At 45.7% G+C, this 19,598-nt stretch overlaps 1 protein-coding gene across 2 annotated transcripts in view; it reads left to right on the plus strand.

Moving 5' to 3' along the window:
* Positions 1–409: 409 nt before the first annotated feature.
* The window catches only part of CA14 (carbonic anhydrase 14), a 37,517-nt gene continuing 18,328 nt past the window's right edge, over positions 410–19,598 (plus strand). The window contains exons 1-2 of one of the 2 annotated variants that reach the window (XM_079958350.1): positions 410–1,164; positions 14,168–14,188. In XM_079958350.1, the coding sequence (XP_079814476.1) occupies positions 1,107–1,164; positions 14,168–14,188 (79 nt within the window). In that variant the 5' untranslated portion in view covers positions 410–1,106. The remainder of the gene's footprint in view (positions 1,165–14,167; positions 14,189–19,598) is intronic. The other variant, XM_079958351.1, reaches the window with a different exon arrangement.

The following is a 19,598-nucleotide window of genomic DNA, read 5'->3' on the forward strand; positions in this document are numbered from 1 at the left end:
GGGGATTCGAACTGCTGACCTTCTGATCGGCAAGTCCTAGGCTCTGTAGTTTAACCCACAGCGCCACCCGCGTCCCTTGAGAAGAAGGTAGGAAGATGTTTTGCACCAAATCAGACCCTGGGCTCCATCAGGCTCGGGCCTTCTGCATGCAAAACAGCTGTTTTCTACCACCACCAAACCTCGGACCCTCGGACCCTCGACCGTAATGCCACGTGGCAGATAGTAACTGGCTAATTTCCTCTAGGCGGAGTGACTCTGCCCTTTAACTCAGACGGCTGAGGCACAGAGTCAGGACTTTGTAGGGCATTGACCTTTTAGATAGAAGGTGCCCCATATGCTCAGGGACAAGGGAGACGGTGACAACTGGAACCTTTGCGCTCCAGGGCATTCTGTGTATGCTCAGTGGAACCCTTGCCTTCATTGTTACATTACAGGCATTCTAACAAGCTCCTGGTGCAGATAAACGAGTCCCTGGCACCGGACCCTCTTTTGCCATTTTATAATCACCGCCAGAACCGTCCCTTTCCCATGTCCCCCACTCCAGCCTGTCTGCTCTGTTAGGACCAGCGGATCAAAGCGGCCGGCCTCTTGCAGAGGGACTTGGCTGGCACAGGCCTGAACAGCGGCCAAATTCCAGCCCCCCTTCCCTCGTCCCCTTTCTCTCTCTCTCTCTCTCTCTCTCTCTCTCTCTCTCGCCTTGTCCAAATACCGTTGGGACTCCACAGACTTCTGTGGACGACGTATTTAAGGAGCAGGGACCTCGGGCGCCGGGCAAACTCCCTCTGTTGCTCAGAGCTACCTTAAAAACAAAATAAAAAACGTCCAGGTTTTTTTTTTTTTTTTTTGGGTGGTTGGCAAAGTGGCTCCGATGACTCCCTGGGAGAGGACAAGGTAAAAAGGCAAAAGAAGGCAGATCTCATTCGTGGTGACCTGGACATCCATCCGAACCCATTCTGTTTCGGGGAACTGAATATACCTTTGCGCAGACTGGGAAGCCACAGTGGAAGGAAGCATAAAAAGGCAATTATTATTATTATTTTTTGGACCAGAGAACATCCATCTATTTAAAAATAAATCCTCATCCACCTGTCTTCTGCCATTGCAAGATGCTCCTTGCTGTTTTCTTCCTGCAAGTTTTGCCCCAAGCTTGGACTGGGAGCGGCGGTAAGTTTTCACCTTGATCATTTCCCCTCTGTTGGGACGAGGTGCAGTTGAGTCCGTTGTCAACCGTTTGTGGATGGCTAGAGCATAATACTCCCCCAAATAAACAGAGCAGCCCCGACTCTTTTTGCACAAACAAACCCCCAAGTAATCAGCGTTCGGCCGGAATCGACGGCTATGTTTGCAAACGCCGGCTATTCCTCTTCTACAGACGTGTCCCCTGAAGGGCATTTGCAAAGACTTTGCTCCCGTTCCAGAGCCAGTGTGGCTTAGTGGTTAGAGTGTTGGGCTAGGACCCGGGAGAGCAGGGTTCGAATCTCCTCTTGGCTCTGAAGCACACTGAGTGACCTCAGCCTAACCAATCTTGCAGGGTTGTGGGAATTAAATGAAGACTAGGACCTGGGGGAGACCAGGGTTCAAAGCCCCAGTAGCTCAGCCTCCCTCGCAGGGTCGTTGTGCAGATAATAATAATAGCAATAATAATAATAATAATAATAATAATAATAATAATTTATTATTTATATCCCACCCTTCTGGCTGGGTTTCCCTAGCCATTCTGGGCGGCTTCCAACAAAACACTAAAATACGATAACCTATTAAACATTAAAAGCTTCCTTAAACAGGGTTGTCTTTAGATGCCTTCTAAAAGTTTGGTAGTTATTTTTCTCTTTGACATCTGGTGGGAGAGCGTTCCACAGGGCGGGATAAAATAGAGAAGTATGTAAGCCACCGTGAGCTCCTTGAAGGAGAGGTGGAATACAAATGTAAGTCGTCATCATCATCATCGTAATAATAATAATAATAATAATTCATTTAGACCAGAGCTAACAAATGTCATATAGAAGGACATATACTTTGCTATTCCTAACTTGGCACAGGGGAGAAATTTGGTCTTCGCTTCCCGCATGACGCGTCCCAAGACAGTACAGGAACACAACTATCGTTTGACATTGCCCTTCTCTGAATTTTGCAGTGCAGCTGTACAACAAACCAGCCAACCCAAAAAAGTGAAAAAATGCGTGCTTTTTTTTAGGGGGGGGAGTGTCCACAAAGTGCATGCATTAGCCAGAGGAGTCTACAAAAGCACGTCAGCAGAAACTGCGTGTCAAAAGGTGTGCTTTTTTTTGCGTGCAAAAAGTATGCACGTAAACGCTGGAGAAGTTTTGCGATGGCTTAAGAAACAAAACTAATGTGGGCACATGCAGGCGTGTGATGAACTGAACTTAGGACTGGGAAAAGGAGGAACTGCTCTGACAGACTAATCCATTGCAATCTGCAACCTCTACAAAACATTATTGTTCTTACTAACAGTAATAATAAATATTGCTAGTTATTATTATCTGTTTTTATTATTTACTATTAATGATTATTAATTACTAGTTATTGTAAGATGTTATTAACATGTCATCAATATTAGTTATTTCCGTTATTGTTGATATTATTATTAATGTTAATATTAATATTAATATCATCATCACCATTATCATTATTTCTTGCCTACCCTTCTCCACCAGATTGCAGGGCAGGTTAAAGCAATTTAAAATTCAATACAGTCGTATCTTGGGTCCCAAACGCCTTGCGAATTGAACGTTTTGGCTCTCGAATGCCATAAACCTGGAAGTGAGTGTTCCAGTTTGTGAACTATTTTCGGAAGCCAAATGTCCGACTCTGGTTCCGCGGCTTCTGATTGGCTGCAGGAGCTTCCTGCAGCCAATCGGAAGCTGTGCCTTGGTTTCCGAACGTTTTGGAAGTCGAACGGACTTCCGGAACGGATTCTGTTCGACTTCCGAGGTACGACTGTATTGAAAGCAGTTGAAGGACTAGGGTGGATCTTGTAAATATCTATCTCAAGTGTCAAAGGGCAGGGCAAAGAGGTGTGTGACAACAACAACAACAACAACCAACAACAACAACAACACACCCTGCCTTCCACCCTCCTAGGCAAAACTCTAAAGGAGTCAAGAGAGGATAATGACTCAAAATCTGAGGAGTGGACACCCCACACTCTACCTAAAAGAACAGGGAGTGGTTTGTTTATTTGGAATTGTCCACACCTTTGTACCCAGGTGATGATGATGATGATGCCGAGAATAATAATGAGAATAATAATAATAATAATAATAATAATAATAATACATTAGGAGGAAATAGTGGAGAATAATCCAAATGCCATTTTGGTTTTAAACGCAGTGTAAGGTAGTCTCCAGGGATGCGGGTGGCACTGTGGGTTAAACCACAGAGCCTAGGACTTGCCGATCAGAAGGTTGGCAGTTCGAATCCCCGCGACGGGGTGAGCTCCCGTTGCTCGGTCCCTGCTCCTGCCAACCTAGCAGTTCGAAAGCACGTCAAAGTGCAAGTAGATAAATAGGTACCGCTACAGCGGGAAGGTAAACGGCATTTCCGTGCGCTGCTTTGGTTCTCCAGAAGTGGCTTAGTCCTGCTGGCCACATGACCCGGAAGCTGTACGCCAGCTCCCTCGGCCAGTAAAACAAGATGAGCACTGCAACCCCAGAGTCGGCCACGACTGGACCTAATGGTCAGGGGTCCCTTTACCTTTACCTTTAAGGTAGCCTCTATGGGAGTATATTGTATTTAATTATGGGGTATCAGAATTTTTAGGGGGCTAACCAGGCTGGGATAGCTGGGATAGCAGGCTTGTTGGTTTTTGAATGTCTGATGTAGATTTTTTCCGTTTCGTTGTTCTGTATGGGACAATGACAATAAAGATTATTGTATCTAATACTGTGAAATAAAAAGAAAGAAAACGCCAAAGCAGAGCTCTGACAAAGCAGAGCAGATAACGTGTTCGGGAGAAATATGCTTCCACGTAGAAGAGCTGTGGTCAGAAAATAAAGGCTTTCAAGGCCTGCAAAATGCAGCCTGGTACCCAGCAACATCAGAAACTGGCTTGGACCGAGAGAGCCTTGGTCTACCTAGCTCCATATTGCCTACACGGGCCAGCAGAGGCTTTGCAGGGTTTCAGGCTTAGATGCTGGGGATCAAACATGGAACCTCCCGCTTGGAGCTCTCTCGCCGGACTATTGCGCAGGAGAGAAAGCGAGGTGCTAGTGAACAGACGGATGATTTAAAGAGGAAGAGAGGGAGATGCTTCTCGCCACGTCGGGCCCTTGGGTCTTTTCACTCAGTCTTGTCTGCATCTCTCCAGCATCTCTCCAGGGTTGCAGTGTTTCTCAACCTGTGGGTCCCCAGATATTGTTGGACTACAACTCCCATCATGCCTAGCCAGCCTGACCAATGTGGTCAGGGATGATGGGAGTTGTAGTCCAACAACACCTGGGGACCCACAGGTTGAGGACCGTTGGTTTACAGGAAGGGATTCCCCCCCCCCCCGACCTAACTGGACAGACCTGTTCGAAATGTAAGAGGGTTGTGGCCAACCTAACCCAAGAGGAGATTGAGAGCGAGAGGGAGATATTTTTCTTTGTTGTTGTTGTTTAGTTGTTTAGTCGTGTCCGACTCTTCGTGACCCCCTGGACCAGAACACGCCAGGCACCCCTGTCTTCCACTGCCTCCCGCAGCTTGGTCAAACTCATGCTGGTAGCTTCAAGAACACTGTCCCACCATCTCGTCCTCTGTCGTCCCCTTCTCCTCCATCTTTCCCAGCATCAGGGTCTTTTCCAGGGAGTCTTCTCTTCTCATGAGGTGGCCAAAGTCTTGGAGCTTCAGGATCTGTCCTTCCAGTGAGCACTCTGGGCTGATTTCCTTCACAATGGATAGGTTGGATCTTCTTGCAGTCCATGGGACTCTCAAGAGTCTCCTCCAGCACCAGAATTCAAAAGCATCCGTTCTTTGGCGATCAGCCTTCTTTATGGTCCAGCTCTCACTTCCATACATCACTACTGGGAAAACCATAGCTTTTACTATACAGACCTTTGTTGGCAAGGTGATGTGTCTACTTTTTAAGATGCTGTCTAGATTTTTTCTTTAAACCATTTTTCTTTAAACCATCTTAAAAGGTATATCCATTTTGCCCAGATCCAAGCACTCTTTTTTGCCGCTGAAGCACAACAAACAGCAATTCGGGTTTCGCGTGGATAGCTGTTTGCTCTGGTTTAGTGGGAAAGAGCAGGATTTCACGGGGAAAGCTCTGGGGCAAAAACAGGGTTCTCAGAAACAGAGGCTTAAAGCATGAACAGTGCATGGAAAATGTGCTTAAGCTCTGCATGTGTTTGCATTTCTCAGAGGTCTTAGCCGGACGTCCTCCAGGTGAGAAACGAACAGCTTTATTGTGGAGAAAACTCGCACAACATCCTGTTCTCTTGACATGACAGATGTCTGCAAAACTGGGCCTGGCATGGTGAAAGTGGATAGAATAATTGAATCATAGAACTGTAGGGATCGGCGGGACCCTGAGGGTCATCTAGTCCAACCCCCCCCGATGCAGGAATCTTTTGCCCAATGCAGAACTTGAACCCGCGACCCTGAGATTAAGAGCCTCGTGCTCTACCAACCGAGCTATGACAGGACAGAAAGAGGTTTTCCCTTCCTTTCCTAACACTAGAACTTGTGGGTGTTATGTACTGAAGTTCTCACCCTGGGCCAGCAGGGGGATACTGTAGATAGTTATGCAAATGAAGGATCGAAAGTGACGTTCAGTGATTGGATAGTTTTTATGCAAATGAAGGATCAAAAGTGACATTCAGTGATTGGATAGTTTTAGAAAATTGTTACAGTTACGTTGTACTGGAGCTCCATATAAGCAGGCTGGCTGAGCCCTTCAGTTCAGTTCTGTTCTGGCCTCTGAATAAACAAGAGCTGTTTGAAGAGTCGCTGTGTCGTCTGATATGTTCACCCACAACTTAACAATAACAGCAATTCCTGTGAAGCATTTCTGTATCCTTCTGCTGTGCTGAAGAAGAATTCCACGAAACAGTGGGGATATCCGGAATCACTGTTCACTACGTCTGTTTGCGGACCACTTCGGCAGCGTTGGACGTCATAAAACAAAGCTTTACGGCTTGTTTTCACCAGATAAGAATCTGACCCATTGCTTCTCTCAGAGACTTGCATAGCCCAACACACACTTTCAGAGACCTATAAGACACCTGTTCATTTGGTTCTAGGTTTTCAGGAGAATCCATCAAGAGTGCACATTTTGTGACTTTCAGAGATTTAGAAGATTTCTGTTTATTTGGTTTTGTTGACAGTGGGCGTTCGGTGAAGCTGAATGTTGGAAGGTTCAGGGCAGATGGAAAGAAACTATGGAACTCCCTGCCACAGGCCACCAACTTGGATGCTTTCCAAAGCAGATTTGGAAATTCACAGAGGAGGAGATACTACTAGCCAAGATGGCGATGCTCAGCTGCCACAGTCGGAGGGAGCGGGGGCGGAGGAAGGGGGGCAGTGGGCCGCCCCGGTATCAGCACTGAGGGGGGTGAGAAAATGGCGGGCGGCACTCACTGCGAGGCCTGCAGCGCGCCCAAGCCACGTGTCTCTCCTGGGAGTGATGCAGTGGCTTGTGTGCCCGCTGCCCCAATAATAATAATACAGTGGTGCCCCGCAAGACGAACGCCTCGCAAGACAGAAAACCCGCTAGACGAAAGGGTTTTCCGTTTTGGAGGCGCTTCGCAAAACAAATTTCCCTATGGGCTTGCTTCGCAAGACGAAAATGTCTTGCGAGTTCCTGCGGGGTTTTTTCCCTTTCCCCCCCTTTTCCTAAGCCGCTAAGCCGCTTAACAGCTGATCGCTAAAAGCCGCTAAACCGCTAATAGCGCTAATCCGCTAAGCTGTCAATGGGCTTGCTTCGCAAGACGAAAAAAACCGCTATACGAAGAGCCTCACGGAACGGATTAATTTCGTCTTGCGAGGCACCACTGTAAAATTTTCTTTATATCCCGCCCTCCCCAGCCAAAGCTGGGCTCAGAGCGGCTAACAACAGTAAAAACAGCACAGTTTACATAAAATCACAGTCAATTAATTGGAATACATTCTAGAATCAATTCATTCTAAAATCAATTCAGAATCAAATTAATGGCAACCGTTGGGCTAGAGTTTTATGAGGTTCACAGAAGGAGGGGGTCAGGCTGTGCCTTGGCCAAAGGCCTGGTGGAGCAGCTCTGTCTTGCAGGCCCTGCGGAAAGATGTCAAGTCCTGCAGGGCCCTAGTCTCTTGGGACAGAGCATTCCACCAGATCGGGGTCAGTACTGAAAAGGCCCTGGCTCTCGTTGAGGCCACCCTAACCTCCCTATGGCCCAGGATCTCCAAGATGTTTTTATTTGCAGACTGTAAGGTCCTCCATGGGACATACCACAGGACATCCTGCACCGGCTGGCCCCCAGTATGTTTCCGAGCACAATTCAAAGTGTTGGTGCTGACCTTTAAAGCCCTAAAGGGCCTTGGTCCAGTAGACCTGAAGAAGCGTCTCCACCCCCATCGTTCTGCCTGGACACTGAGGTCCAGCTCCGAGGGCCTTCTGGCGGTTCCCTCATTGCGAGAAGCCAAGTTACAGGGAACCAGGCAGAGGGCCTTCTCGGTGGTGGCACCCGCCCTGTGGAACGCCCTCCCACCAGATGTCAAAGAGAACAACAACTACCAGACTTTTAGAAGACATCTGAAGGCAGCCCTGTTTAGGGAAGCTTTTAATGTTTGATGTATTACGGTATTGGGTGGGATATAAATAATAAATTATTATTATTATTATTATTATTGGCCCTGCCTCTGGGCGCAGGGCACACGCACCACCCCAGCGCCCGATCAACTTGCTCTGCTGCTGTGAGGGAACAATGCTTTTGAATCTCAGTTTCTGGAAACCTCAGGAGGAGAGTGATCTTGTGCTTGTATCCTGTTTGCTGGTTTCCCCAGGGTGAGACCAGGGTGCTGGACTGGGCGGGCCTGATCCAGCAGGCTCTTCTTATTTTCACAAGAAATCCCTCAAAAAAAAAAAACAAAAAAAAAACACTTCCCAGCTCCCTTTGTTTGTCAAGACCCAGTCTCAGCTTCCTGGCCCCTGCCCAGCCCATGGCAGGATCCCAGATACTGACTCACCAGCCGCAGGGAGCTTCCTTGCCTGATGGAGAGATGGACCACTGCCCTTATATCCCTCAAGCTCTTTTTATGTTCTCATGACAAAATTCAGCCTGGTGCCTGCATTGAAGTCTTTTGGGAACGTGCGACGGAAGCCATTGGCTCTTCTGACGTCCTTATGGAGCCTCCAGGTCCAGAGTTAGTCTATCTTGATTCCTAGGTTCTTTGGGGGTAATTTGGCCAGCGTGAGAACAGGACGCTGGACTAGATGGGCCTTTGGCTTGATCCAGGAGACACTTCTTGTGGTCTTATGGAGTAAAGGAGTGGACTTCATCATGCTGGCGGGCATTTATACACATAGCACTTGGGTGTAGAGAGAGGGAGAGGAAATGTAAATAGCGAGGCTAGATAGAAATCGTCCCCCCCCCAAAAAAACACAGCCTGTTGATGATGATGATGATAATAATAATATTTATTTATACCCCGCCCTCCCCGCCCTCAGGGCGGCTAACAACAGTAAAATTACAGTAAAATCATAATGGGGGGGGGGAACCAATTTAAAATACAGGTTAAAATGCAATTTAAAATGCAGCCTCATTTTAAAATTAGCATATCTATCTATATATATATATATATACACACACACACCATATATATATATATGACGGGACGCAGGTGGCGCTGTGGGTTAAAGCCTCAGCGCCTAGGGCTTGCCGATCGAAAGGTCGGCGGTTCGAATCCCTGCGGCGGGGTGCGCTCCCGCTGCTCGGTCCCAGCGCCTGCCAACCTAGCAGTTCGAAAGCACCTCCGGGTGCAAGTAGATAAATAGGGACCGCTTACCAGCGGGAAGGTAAACGGCGTTTCCGTGTGCGGCTCTGGCTCTGGCCAGAGCAGCGATGTCACGCTGGCCACGTGACCCGGAAGTGTCTCCGGACAGCGCTGGCCCCTGGCCTCTTAAGTGAGATGGGCGCACAACCCCAGAGTCTGTCAAGACTGGCCCGTACGGGCAGGGGTACCTTTACCTTTACTATATATATATATATATATATATATACACACACATGCACATACCGTGGTACCTCGGGTTAAGTACTTAATTCGTTCCGGAGGTCCGTTCTTAACCTGAAACTGTTCTTAACCTGAAGCACCACTTTAGCTAATGGGGCCTCCCGCTGCCGCCACACGATTTCTGTTCTCATCCTGAAGCAAAGTTCTTAACCCGAGGTACTATTTCTGGGTTAGCGGAGTCTGTAACCTGAAGCGTATGTAACCCGAGGTACCACTGTAATCCCCTATAAAGCTCAAATGCTCACAAGGTATGCAGAGTGACCATTTACAGCAGCGGACATTGGCGCTAACATAATCATCCTGTTAATGTCCATCTGTTGTAGGTGGGAGGAAAAAAACCTGCTGTCTTGATTTGGGCCTTGATTAATAGATTCAAACTTCCTGGTCAGTTACAGCTCTGCAAAGGCAGCAAAACTGGGGATTCATGCAACCAACAAGGCGAGTTTGAGGCATGTGAATGTGCGAAGTTTTGTAGCGCCCTGCTTGTGGTTAACGCTTAGCTGGAATGAAATATTCAACGCAGCAATAGAGAAATTAAAATAGTAATTTATTTGTCAGACAAATAAATATGAGGCACAGTGGTATATGGTTACCAAGCTCTGGCCTGGCCTCTTGCCATTCTGGCCAGCACTTATATTTCCTTAATCCAGCCCCCTTGCTCCTCCTGTGGCTGCCTCTGTCCAATCAGCCTGGTTAAAATTCCTATTGGCTGTTTGCTAGAACCAATCACAAAAGATACACCCATTTCCTCTTGCCCTTTTATGGAAATCAAAAAGCTATATATTCTTCTATCTATAAATGACAAATAAGTAGTAATATATCTTACATGTGTCTCAACAAGGAATCTTAATTACCAGCTCACCTCTTGCCCTCCTTGCCCTATTGCCTTCCAAAACAGATGATTAATCTTGAATTTTTATCTTAAACATATGTCAAGGATTTTGAGTTCACATCAACATTGAGAGATCTCCTTCATTTGAAGGTTTCTAAACAAAAGGCCTGACAACCATATATCAGGAGTGCTCAATGGCGTCTCCTGTCTGGCAAGGTGGGTCTGGTGGCTGATGGCCCCTGTGATCTCTTCCAACTATATGAAATAAGAATCTAGCATTTCTTAAATCCTTTGCATAATTATATTTAAGCTAATATATTTAATACATAAATAACCTTTTAAAAGGAAAAGAAATCTTAAAAGGATCTTAGTTTAAGAAAGAAACAGTTTTAGAAAAGACTTCCCAAAAATGTTCTGTTTCTGCCAGCCAGACCAGTTGTCTTTTTCACTGCTCTTGACCTTCTTAACCTTAGGAAGAAGATATGGCTCATTTTACTATTTATCCACCCTTAATTTGTAGGGTCAGTGTAACCTTGGCTGTCAGCCTGTAATTCCCTTTTTACGACTTTGAGAATTGTTTTCTGCTATAAATCAGGGGGGGCCCTTGTCTAGGAGAAAAACATCTTGCCAAGGTTTTTAGGCAACTGGTCTTCTGCCTGGCATGAAACAGAACATTTTTAAGCTCATTCTTAAAATACAAGCCCTGATTAAACATATAAGCTTTAATAAAAATGCAAGCTTATGATTAGATGCCTCAGTTTCAGGTGGCGCAAGGCTCTTCTCGGCCGTGTTCACTTTGCAGCCGCCGGCCGCAATGGCTACAGCCTCCTTCCACTGTCGGAGGCCGAATGTTTTTAAAACAGGGGTTCTTCCGCTGCGATTCTGGCATTGCAGGGGGTTGGACGAATGACCTTCCACCTCTACGATTCTATGGCTGGCATTCTTACGCTATGACAGAAAAGATTTGTGTGGTTTTTTAAAAAATATATTTATTTGCTTTTACAGAAAAAAAAGAAACATAACAATCACAAAAATGAGGAAAGACAGTCACAAATACACATAGAACAGATGAGAAAAATAAAATACAGAAACATAAAAAAAGAAATAAAAAGAAAAATCCATCCATCAAAATGAGAAAAATAAAAAATAAAAAATTCCAACTTTTAAATTTATGCTTACAAAAACTTCCTTTCTTGACTTCCTCACGCCTCCCTTTTTTGTGTTCCTCTTTACCCAATCAGATACAGCAAATCCTTACCTTCTTTCAAAACTCATTTCTAATCTAATTATTGAAATCATTCTATTATGTCTCCAATCTTTCCTCCTTATATTTAAACACCTTTAACATATTATTTACTTTTGACATAATATAACTTTAGTCCTTTCACCCTTTTTCTATTACATTTTTACATAGTTTTTAAACCTATATCACTAATGCCATATTATTTTTATATCCAACATCATTTTAACATTCATAAACTTTGCAGTGTTTCTGCAGATAGTCTTTAAACTTCTTCCAGTCCACTTCCACTACTTCTTCTCCCAGGTCTCTGCTATGACAGAAAAGATTTGAATACGAGGTCACAGAAATAGAATCAAAGAATTGTAGAATTGGGACACCTGGGGGTCATCTAGTCCAACCCAATGGAATGCAGGAATCTCTGCTAAAGCATCCATGACAGTTGGCCTTCCAGTCTCTGCTTAAAAACCTCCAAGGAAGGAGGGAGTCCACCACCTCTTTTTTTAAAAAATAATAATTTTTGCTGAGTTTTCATATTTAATTACATCTCATTGAACAAATCTTTGACATAAACCATTGCTCAAACAGAGCATCGACTTCCTTCCGTCCCTCTTTCTGACTTCCACACATCTTTTACTGAATTCTCGCATTTCTATAACCACTTTTTACATTAAAACTTCTTCTTTTTTAATAAAAATTACCTCCTTATATGTAAATCAGTTCCTTATTTTCACATTACAAAGCATTTCAAACCTACAAACGTTTTCAAATGTTTACAGTTTTCTTTTATATAGAATATAAATTTGCTCCAGTCCTTTTGAAACAGTTCGTCTCGCTGATTCCGGATCTTCCCCTTCCACTTTGCCATCTCCACATATTCTACCATCTTTATCTGCCAGTCTTCAAACATAGGACGTTCATGCTGCTTCTTGAGGGAGTCGGTTCCACTGTCAAATGGCTCTTTCCGGCAGAAATTTCTATCGAGTATTGAATCGGAATCTCCTTTTATTTATTTTTTCTTGTTATATAAATTTTATTAGTTTTTTAACACATCATTTCCAACAATAATTAAACATACTTTTGTATCTTACACAATTTTTTTGACTCCCATCAACTACATCTGAACATTTTCCAATCTATTCACTTAATTTACCTTTCTTACTTTCACTGTTACATTTAAATCTCATAACTAATATCTCTCTCTCTACTTTGCAACGTTTCATATATTTCTCCTTACACAGCTTCTTGTAGTCCTGCTAGTGTAATTTGTTGATTACAGTTGCTCTTCGAATAGTTCGTATTTTTCTTCCAATCTTCTGTGAATCTCTGGTCACGCAGGTTTCGAATCCTCCCTGTCATTTTATCTAATTCTGCGTAGTCCGTTAATTTTGTCTGCCATTCTTCTTTCGTCGGAATTTCCTCTTGCAGGAGTCTCCCGTCTTGTAGCCCTAACTTCTTCCAAGCTATTGGGGAGGGAAGGAAAACCTTCTCCCCCACTTTTTTCCAAGTTCACACGACCGAGGTAAATTTAGCAGCGGCCTGAGATAAACTCTCCTGCAAATCAGATCCCTGGCAAGGGACTGGCTTCCTTTTCAGGCATGGAACGAAATTCCAATTCGCTTATCATCTTCGACTCAGGTTTCTTCTGTTGCAGCTGACTGCTCACCAGGTGTGATTTAATATATCCCTCTCTCTACATACATGCATTCATGTATATGTATAGATATGTATATTTCGGCTACAAATAAATTTAAAAGCATCCACCGGCTTTCCCAAAGTGTAATCGGAGATGGGCTTTTTAGATTCTCAAACATTCCCTGGGGATGGAATGACCTTTTGTAAAAGCTCCTTCGTCTTTTTTTAAAAAAACAAAACATATGAAAGGAGCCAGCTTAAAAGGGCAGAACCTTTCTGAGGGCAAGGATGAGGTACTGGCCAATAAACTTTTCAAAATGCCACATGGGATTATGTCATGAGGTGAGGGGGTGTGCGTGAGAGAGCAGTTGCGGCTGTCAAAAGGTGTCTTAACAGGACAAGATGGAACCTCAGGATCAGATGCAGTCTACCTTAGATTATGGGATGCGGGTGGCATTGTGGGTTAAACCACAGAGCCTAGGACTTGCCAATCAGAAGGTTGGCGGTTCGAATCCCCGCAACGGGGTGAGCTCCCATTGCTCGGTCCCTGCTCCTTCCAACCTAGCAGTTCAAAAGCACGAAGTGCAAGTAGATAAATAGGTGCCACTCTGGCGGGAAGGTAAATGGCGTTTCCGTGCGCTGCTCTGGTTCGCCAGAAGCGGCTTAGTCATGCTGGACACATGACCCGGAAGCTGTACGCCGGCTCCCTCGGCCAGTAAAGCGAGATGAGCGCCGCAACCCCAGAGTCGGCCACGACTGGACCTAATGGTCAGGGGTCCCTTTACCTTTACCTTTACTTTTACCTTTACCTTTACCTCAGATTATAAGATACGGATGAACAGCAGCAGGGGAGGGCTGGTGTCTTCTTGCCCTGCAATGGGGCATTGCTGGGGGGGGGGAGGGAGGGCAATAGAGGAAAACAGAGTTCTGAGCACAAGACCCTTCTCCCCTCCTGCGATTTCCAGCACCTGGTATTCAGAAACATCGCTGCGTCTCACTGCGGACGCAGAGCATCGCCAACATGACTAGTAGCCATTGATAGCCCTCTCCTTGTGAATTTGACCAGTGCTCTTCCAAAGACCCCCATGTTGTTGGCCCTCACTGCCTCCTGTGGCAGGGAGTTCCAGAGTCTAACTATGTGTTGTGTGAATAAGTCCTTTCTTTTATCTAACTTATACATGGTGATTATTGCTGACAATGCTAAGATTTAGCAACACTGACTCGCCACTTCTCTTCTCCCTTTGCAGGATCCCACTGGACATATGAAGGTAAGGAGAGGCTGTTCCTCCTCCCAGTGTCTGAATTTGCTTTCCAGAATTTCAAATGCATTCCTTTGTTGCCAGTGGTAAGTTTGCCACGGCGCCACGTCTGAGGAGGCCCCGCTCCCCGAGTTGCAGGCGGCACCAATGAAGCAATGCCAGGCTGTGTAGTCCGACGATAAGCTCCTGAGCATGCACAGAATGTCTTTGCCTAGCTGCCTTCTTTCCCTATGGCATCAGCATGGTGTAGCGGTTAGAGGGGGACCTGGGAATCCAGGGTTCGAATCCCCCACTCTGCTATGAAGCTGGTTGGGTGACCTGTGGGGCAGTCGCTCACTCTTGTCCTAACATGGAGACAACTATGTACATTGCGAATGAAATAAATGCAACATACAGTATATGCAATAAGAGAGAGAAAGAAAATAATTAAGCTCCTTTCATGCAGGTTTTGGGAGAGGCAAATAACTTGAAAGATTGCTTCGCCCTAGGCAAACCAACCGGGGTGCTAAGATCCCTGGTGATCACCTTGCAAAGGTGAATTTAGCCTTAGTTAGCCTTGGTGAAGACCTGATGTTTTCATCCCCTAAAAGCTTTCCATTGAAATGAGGCTGCATTTTAATGTTTTAATGTTGTATTTCAATTAATTTGTATTTCAATTAATCTGTTTTTATATTGGTTGTTAGCCGCCCTGAGCCAGGTCTTGGCTGGGGAGGGCAGGGTATAAACAAAATTTATTATTATTATTATTATTATTATTATTATTATTATTATTATTTAGTAGGTGTTTGCCCAACTTCTGGAAGGAGGGTCTGATAGGGTCCTAGAGTCCCCCTTCCCAAAGCCGGGCAAACCATCACCAGACTGCCAGAGCCTTGCACTTTCTTCCCAAAACTGGTGCCTTGTTTACCCGGCTTAAGCCAGCGCTGCGAGGGCTGGTGGGAGGTTGTGAAGTGGCCTCGCACATGGAGGCATATTACCAAGGTCTGCCCCGGTCACCTTCGTCTCATCAGCATCAGAGGCCCGGCTGGTGGTGACAAGAGACAGGGCCTTTTCTGTGGCAGCTCCCAGACTGTGGAATTCCTTCCTGGGAAAGTCTAGACTGGCTCCCTCTTTGTTATCCTTCCGCCGGCAGACTGATGCCTTCCTGCTCAGACAGGCCTTTGGAAACTAAGGTTCAGATGATGCTGCAAATGAAGGAAAGGTACTGCATAGCAGCCTAAGCAAGTTGTGATTCCTTTTGCTGGTTAATTGGCTATAACTTTTGATAGAATACAGATAATTGAACGGACACCATTGCATTACATTCTCCATTAAATTATCTTTCCATTGATATATAATTTTATGGCATCGTTCCAAAAAGAAGTGGTGTTATGGGCAATCAAACCTCGGAAATACACTTTCCCCCACAATTTTGGCCACCAGTGGAAATTGCAGGGGCTCAGTGTGCTCTGATGTGTTTGAAGGGCTGCTTTGAGCAAGTTTGCTTTTGTCGCCTTGCATTTTATGATGCTGCCGTTAAATGTCGTGAGCTCCCTTATGATGATGGATAGCTCTGTTGGTTAGACCATGGTGCTGGTAACGCCAAGGTCGTGGGTTCGATCCCTGTACGGGACAGCTGCATATTCCTGCACTGCAGATGCTCAGAGGTCCCTTCTAACTCTACAATTATATGCTTCTACATGGATCCCGAGACAGCATCTTAAAAAGCAGAGACATCGCCTTGCCGACAAAGGTCCGTATAGTTAAAGCCATGGTTTTCCCAGTAGTGATGAATGGAAGTAAGAGCTGGACCATAAAGAAGGCTGATCGCCGAAGAATGGATGCTTTTGGATTCTGGTGCTGGAGGAGACTCTTGAGAGTCCCATGGACTGCAAGAAGATCAAACCTCTCCATTCTGAATGAAATCAGTCCTGAGTGCTCACTGGAAGGACAGATCCTGAAGCTGAGGCTCCAATACTTTGGCCACCTCATGAAAAGAGAAGACTCCCTGGAAAAGACCCTGATGCTGGGAAAGATGGAGGGCACAAGGAGAAGGGGACGGCAGAGGACGAGATGCTTGGACAGTGTTCTCGAAGCTACCAGCATGAGTTTGACCAAACTGCAGGAGGCAGTGGAAGACAGGAGTGCCTGGCGTGCTCTGGTCCAGGTGGTCACGAAGAGTCAGACACGACTAAACAACAGCAACAACAATATGGATCCCAACTTGAGGAAAAGGCGGGATGTAAATAGATTAAATCAGGGGTTCCCAAAGCAAGAGGTGGAGCTTCCTAAGGCTGGGTGGGGTCACCCAGAGGGTGCCAAGAGGCATGGGGGGGCATTGGAGGGATAAATGACTCAGACTTTGCAAAGCTGGTCCTTCTTCTTTGGCAATCCCTCGTAGCCGAGTAAGACTGTCTTCCATAAACACGGTTTTAACAATGAGTCCATAAGTGACTGTGGAGGCCAATTCTGGATCCACACTTCCTTCCACAGTGGAGACATAGGTTTCCGGGTGGGAGCTGATCATGGTTTGGATTTGCCAAGCGTGTCTTCCTCTTAGCACGTTTCTCCCTTGTGTCCTGAGTTTGAGCGTCTCAAAGCCCATGACCCCTTTGGTAAAGGCTGTTCTCCAACTGGAGCGCTCGCAGGCCAGTGTTTCCCAATTTTCAGTGTTTATACTGCATTTTTAAAGATTTGCCTTGAGACAGCCTTTAAACCTCTTTTGTTGACCACCAGCATTACGCTTTCCATTTTCAAGTTCGGAATAGACTAATTGCTTTGGAAGACGATCATCAGGCATCTGCCCAACATGACCAGTCCAACAAAGTTGATGTTGAAGAACCATTGCTTCAACACTGGCGACCTTTGCTTCTTCCAGTATGCTGGTATTAGTTCGCCTGTCTTCCCAAGTGATGTGTAAAATTTTTTGGAGACACCGTTGATGGAATCTTTCGAGGCTGGTACCACTGGATCAAATCCCCCTTTTGCCGAACTAATCAAACCAAATAGTTTCCACTGGATTTTGAATAAATTTGCAACTACAGTGGTACCTCGGGTTAAGTACTTCATTCGTTCCGGAGGTCCGTACTTAACCTGAAACTGTTCTTAACCTGAAGCACCACTTTCGCTAATGGGGCCTCCTGCTGCTGCCGCGCCGCCGGAGCCCGATTTCTGTTCTCATCCTGAAGCAAAGTTCTTAACCTGAAGCACTTTTTCTGGGTTAGCGGAGTCTGTAACCTGAAGCGTATGTAACCTGAAGCGTATGTAACCTGAGGTACCACTGTAGTTGTTGCTGTTTCAGTTTTTTTGGTGTGTTAGTATTTTCCCCTTACTGGGTTGTGCAAACTGTTATTCTGAATAATTCTTTGTATATAGCAGGGTAAGGGGCACTAGGCACGAGTTTGTGGAACCAAGATGGCTGTATTACGTGGAGAGAGAGAAAGCAATTCTCCCCTCTGGCCCCCAAAGTCCCTTTTGTAACTCCTGAGTGTGTTTTCTACAGCCGCTCGGCTGTTTCCCCCCAGCTAAAACCTTCCGCACCAAATCACCGTCCCAATTAGCAAAGGAACCGGCGACGTTCCAATGAGGTTAGCATTGTGGCACTCAGCCAGGCAAGCTTGATCCTCTTTCACGGGGAGTAATCCAGTTCCATCCCGCCCCCCCCCCTTAAGCTCACCCAGAGTGGCCAACTCATGGGAAAGAAACAAAGGCATTGTTGATGTTGAAGGGCTGAAAAGGGCTTAGCCGTGGTGGCGGCGAAGGCCGGCTGAGATCCCTCGGATGGGATTGGCGTTATTTGCAAGGAAGGGGGAGAAGTTCTCTTTGGTTCGCGTTTAAAGGTGAACCTATCTGAATTTGCTTTTCCCCAAATGACCTGCAGAGCAAATCACGGCTACCCTTTAAAATTCGGAATTCTCTGAATTTTGCAACGCAGGCCTCTGATGAAGCAACGTGTTCAAAAATGCATATGATGGGGAAAGCATGGAGATGCTTCTTGGGGGGGGGGTGATTGTTTCCCTAATAGTTGCGCGTGCACGCACACACACACAATCTATCAGTGAAAATAATGTTTTAGAAAAGTATTCTAATAGGGGAAATCGCATGGGGAAATTGCACATATTGGAATAAATTTGACTGAACATGCTGATCATTTTTCATGAGGACCAGTACCTTTTTTTAAAAAGGGTAAATAGATTTGGAAATGTTGAAAAAAGGAGAAACTGGGATGCCTGCATTGCCTGTGATGACTCTTTGGGTCTCTTCCAACAAGTCTATGAACCTACAAGACAAGCTGATATTGATGTCTTCACCTCTCCTGAGCAGCAGATAATCAAAAATGACCCCCAAATTGGAGAAAACAGTGTACCATGATAGTTAGTTAGTTCACCTGTTGGCACTCTGTTGGAGAAAATCGGAGGCACAACGACCAAGCAGAATGGTGTCAAAGTCCCCATCTCATTGGTTCATCCCAGGCCCCTCCTACAATGGGCGGGGCTTGAGAAGCATGAGCGACAGCTGGGAAATTGCGAAGACTTCATTTCCCGAAAAGTTATTTTTTAATACAAATCTTTCCCTGATAGGTTGTTCACTTGCCTCATTCATTTTTCCTAGTTGCAGAAAAACAAAGGGCTGCACCAGACGAAGCTCTACTCAGAGTAGGACCCAGTGAAATTCATGGGCTCAGGTTTAGTCATCTGTATGTCTTTTCCAATGGGTCAAACCTAGACAGCATCTTAAAAAGCAGAGACATCACCATATTCCTGCACTGCAGATGCTCAGGGGTCGCTTCTAACTCTACAATTATATGCTTCTATATGGATCCCGAGACAGCATCTTAAAAAGCAGAGACATCGCCTTGCCAACAAAGGTCCGTATAGTTCAAGCTATGGTTTTCCCAGTAGTGATGAATGGAAGTGAGAGCTGGACCATAAAGAAGGCTGATCACCGAAGAATGGATGCTTTTGAATTCTGGTGCTGGAGGAGACTCTTGAGAGTCCCATGGACTGCAAGAAGATCAAACCTCTCCATTCTGAAGGAAATCAGCCCTGAGTGCTCACTGGAAGGACAGATCCTGAAGCTGAGGCTCCAATACTTTGGCCACCTGATGAGAAGAGAAGACTCCCTGGAAAAGACCCTGATGCTGAGAAAGATGGAGGGCCCAAGGAGAAGGGGACGGCAGAGGACGAGATGGTGGGACAGTGTTCTTGAAGCTACCAGCATGAGTTTGACCAAACTGTGGGAGGCAGTGGAAGACAGGAGTGCCTGGCATGCTCTGGTCCAGGGGGTCACGAAGAGGCGGACACAACTAAACGACTAAACAACAGCAACAACAATGTCTTTTCCAATGGGTCGGGCAAACTGTTTGGTGGTGGCGGCGAATTTTCATTCCAAGGTGCAGGAAAACAACTGCCGAACCCTCCAACCATGCTTCTGTCATTTT

This window comes from Podarcis cretensis, assembly GCF_951804945.1.
Source record: "Podarcis cretensis genome assembly, chromosome: 16".
In the NCBI taxonomy this organism is placed as follows: domain Eukaryota; kingdom Metazoa; phylum Chordata; class Lepidosauria; order Squamata; family Lacertidae; genus Podarcis; species Podarcis cretensis.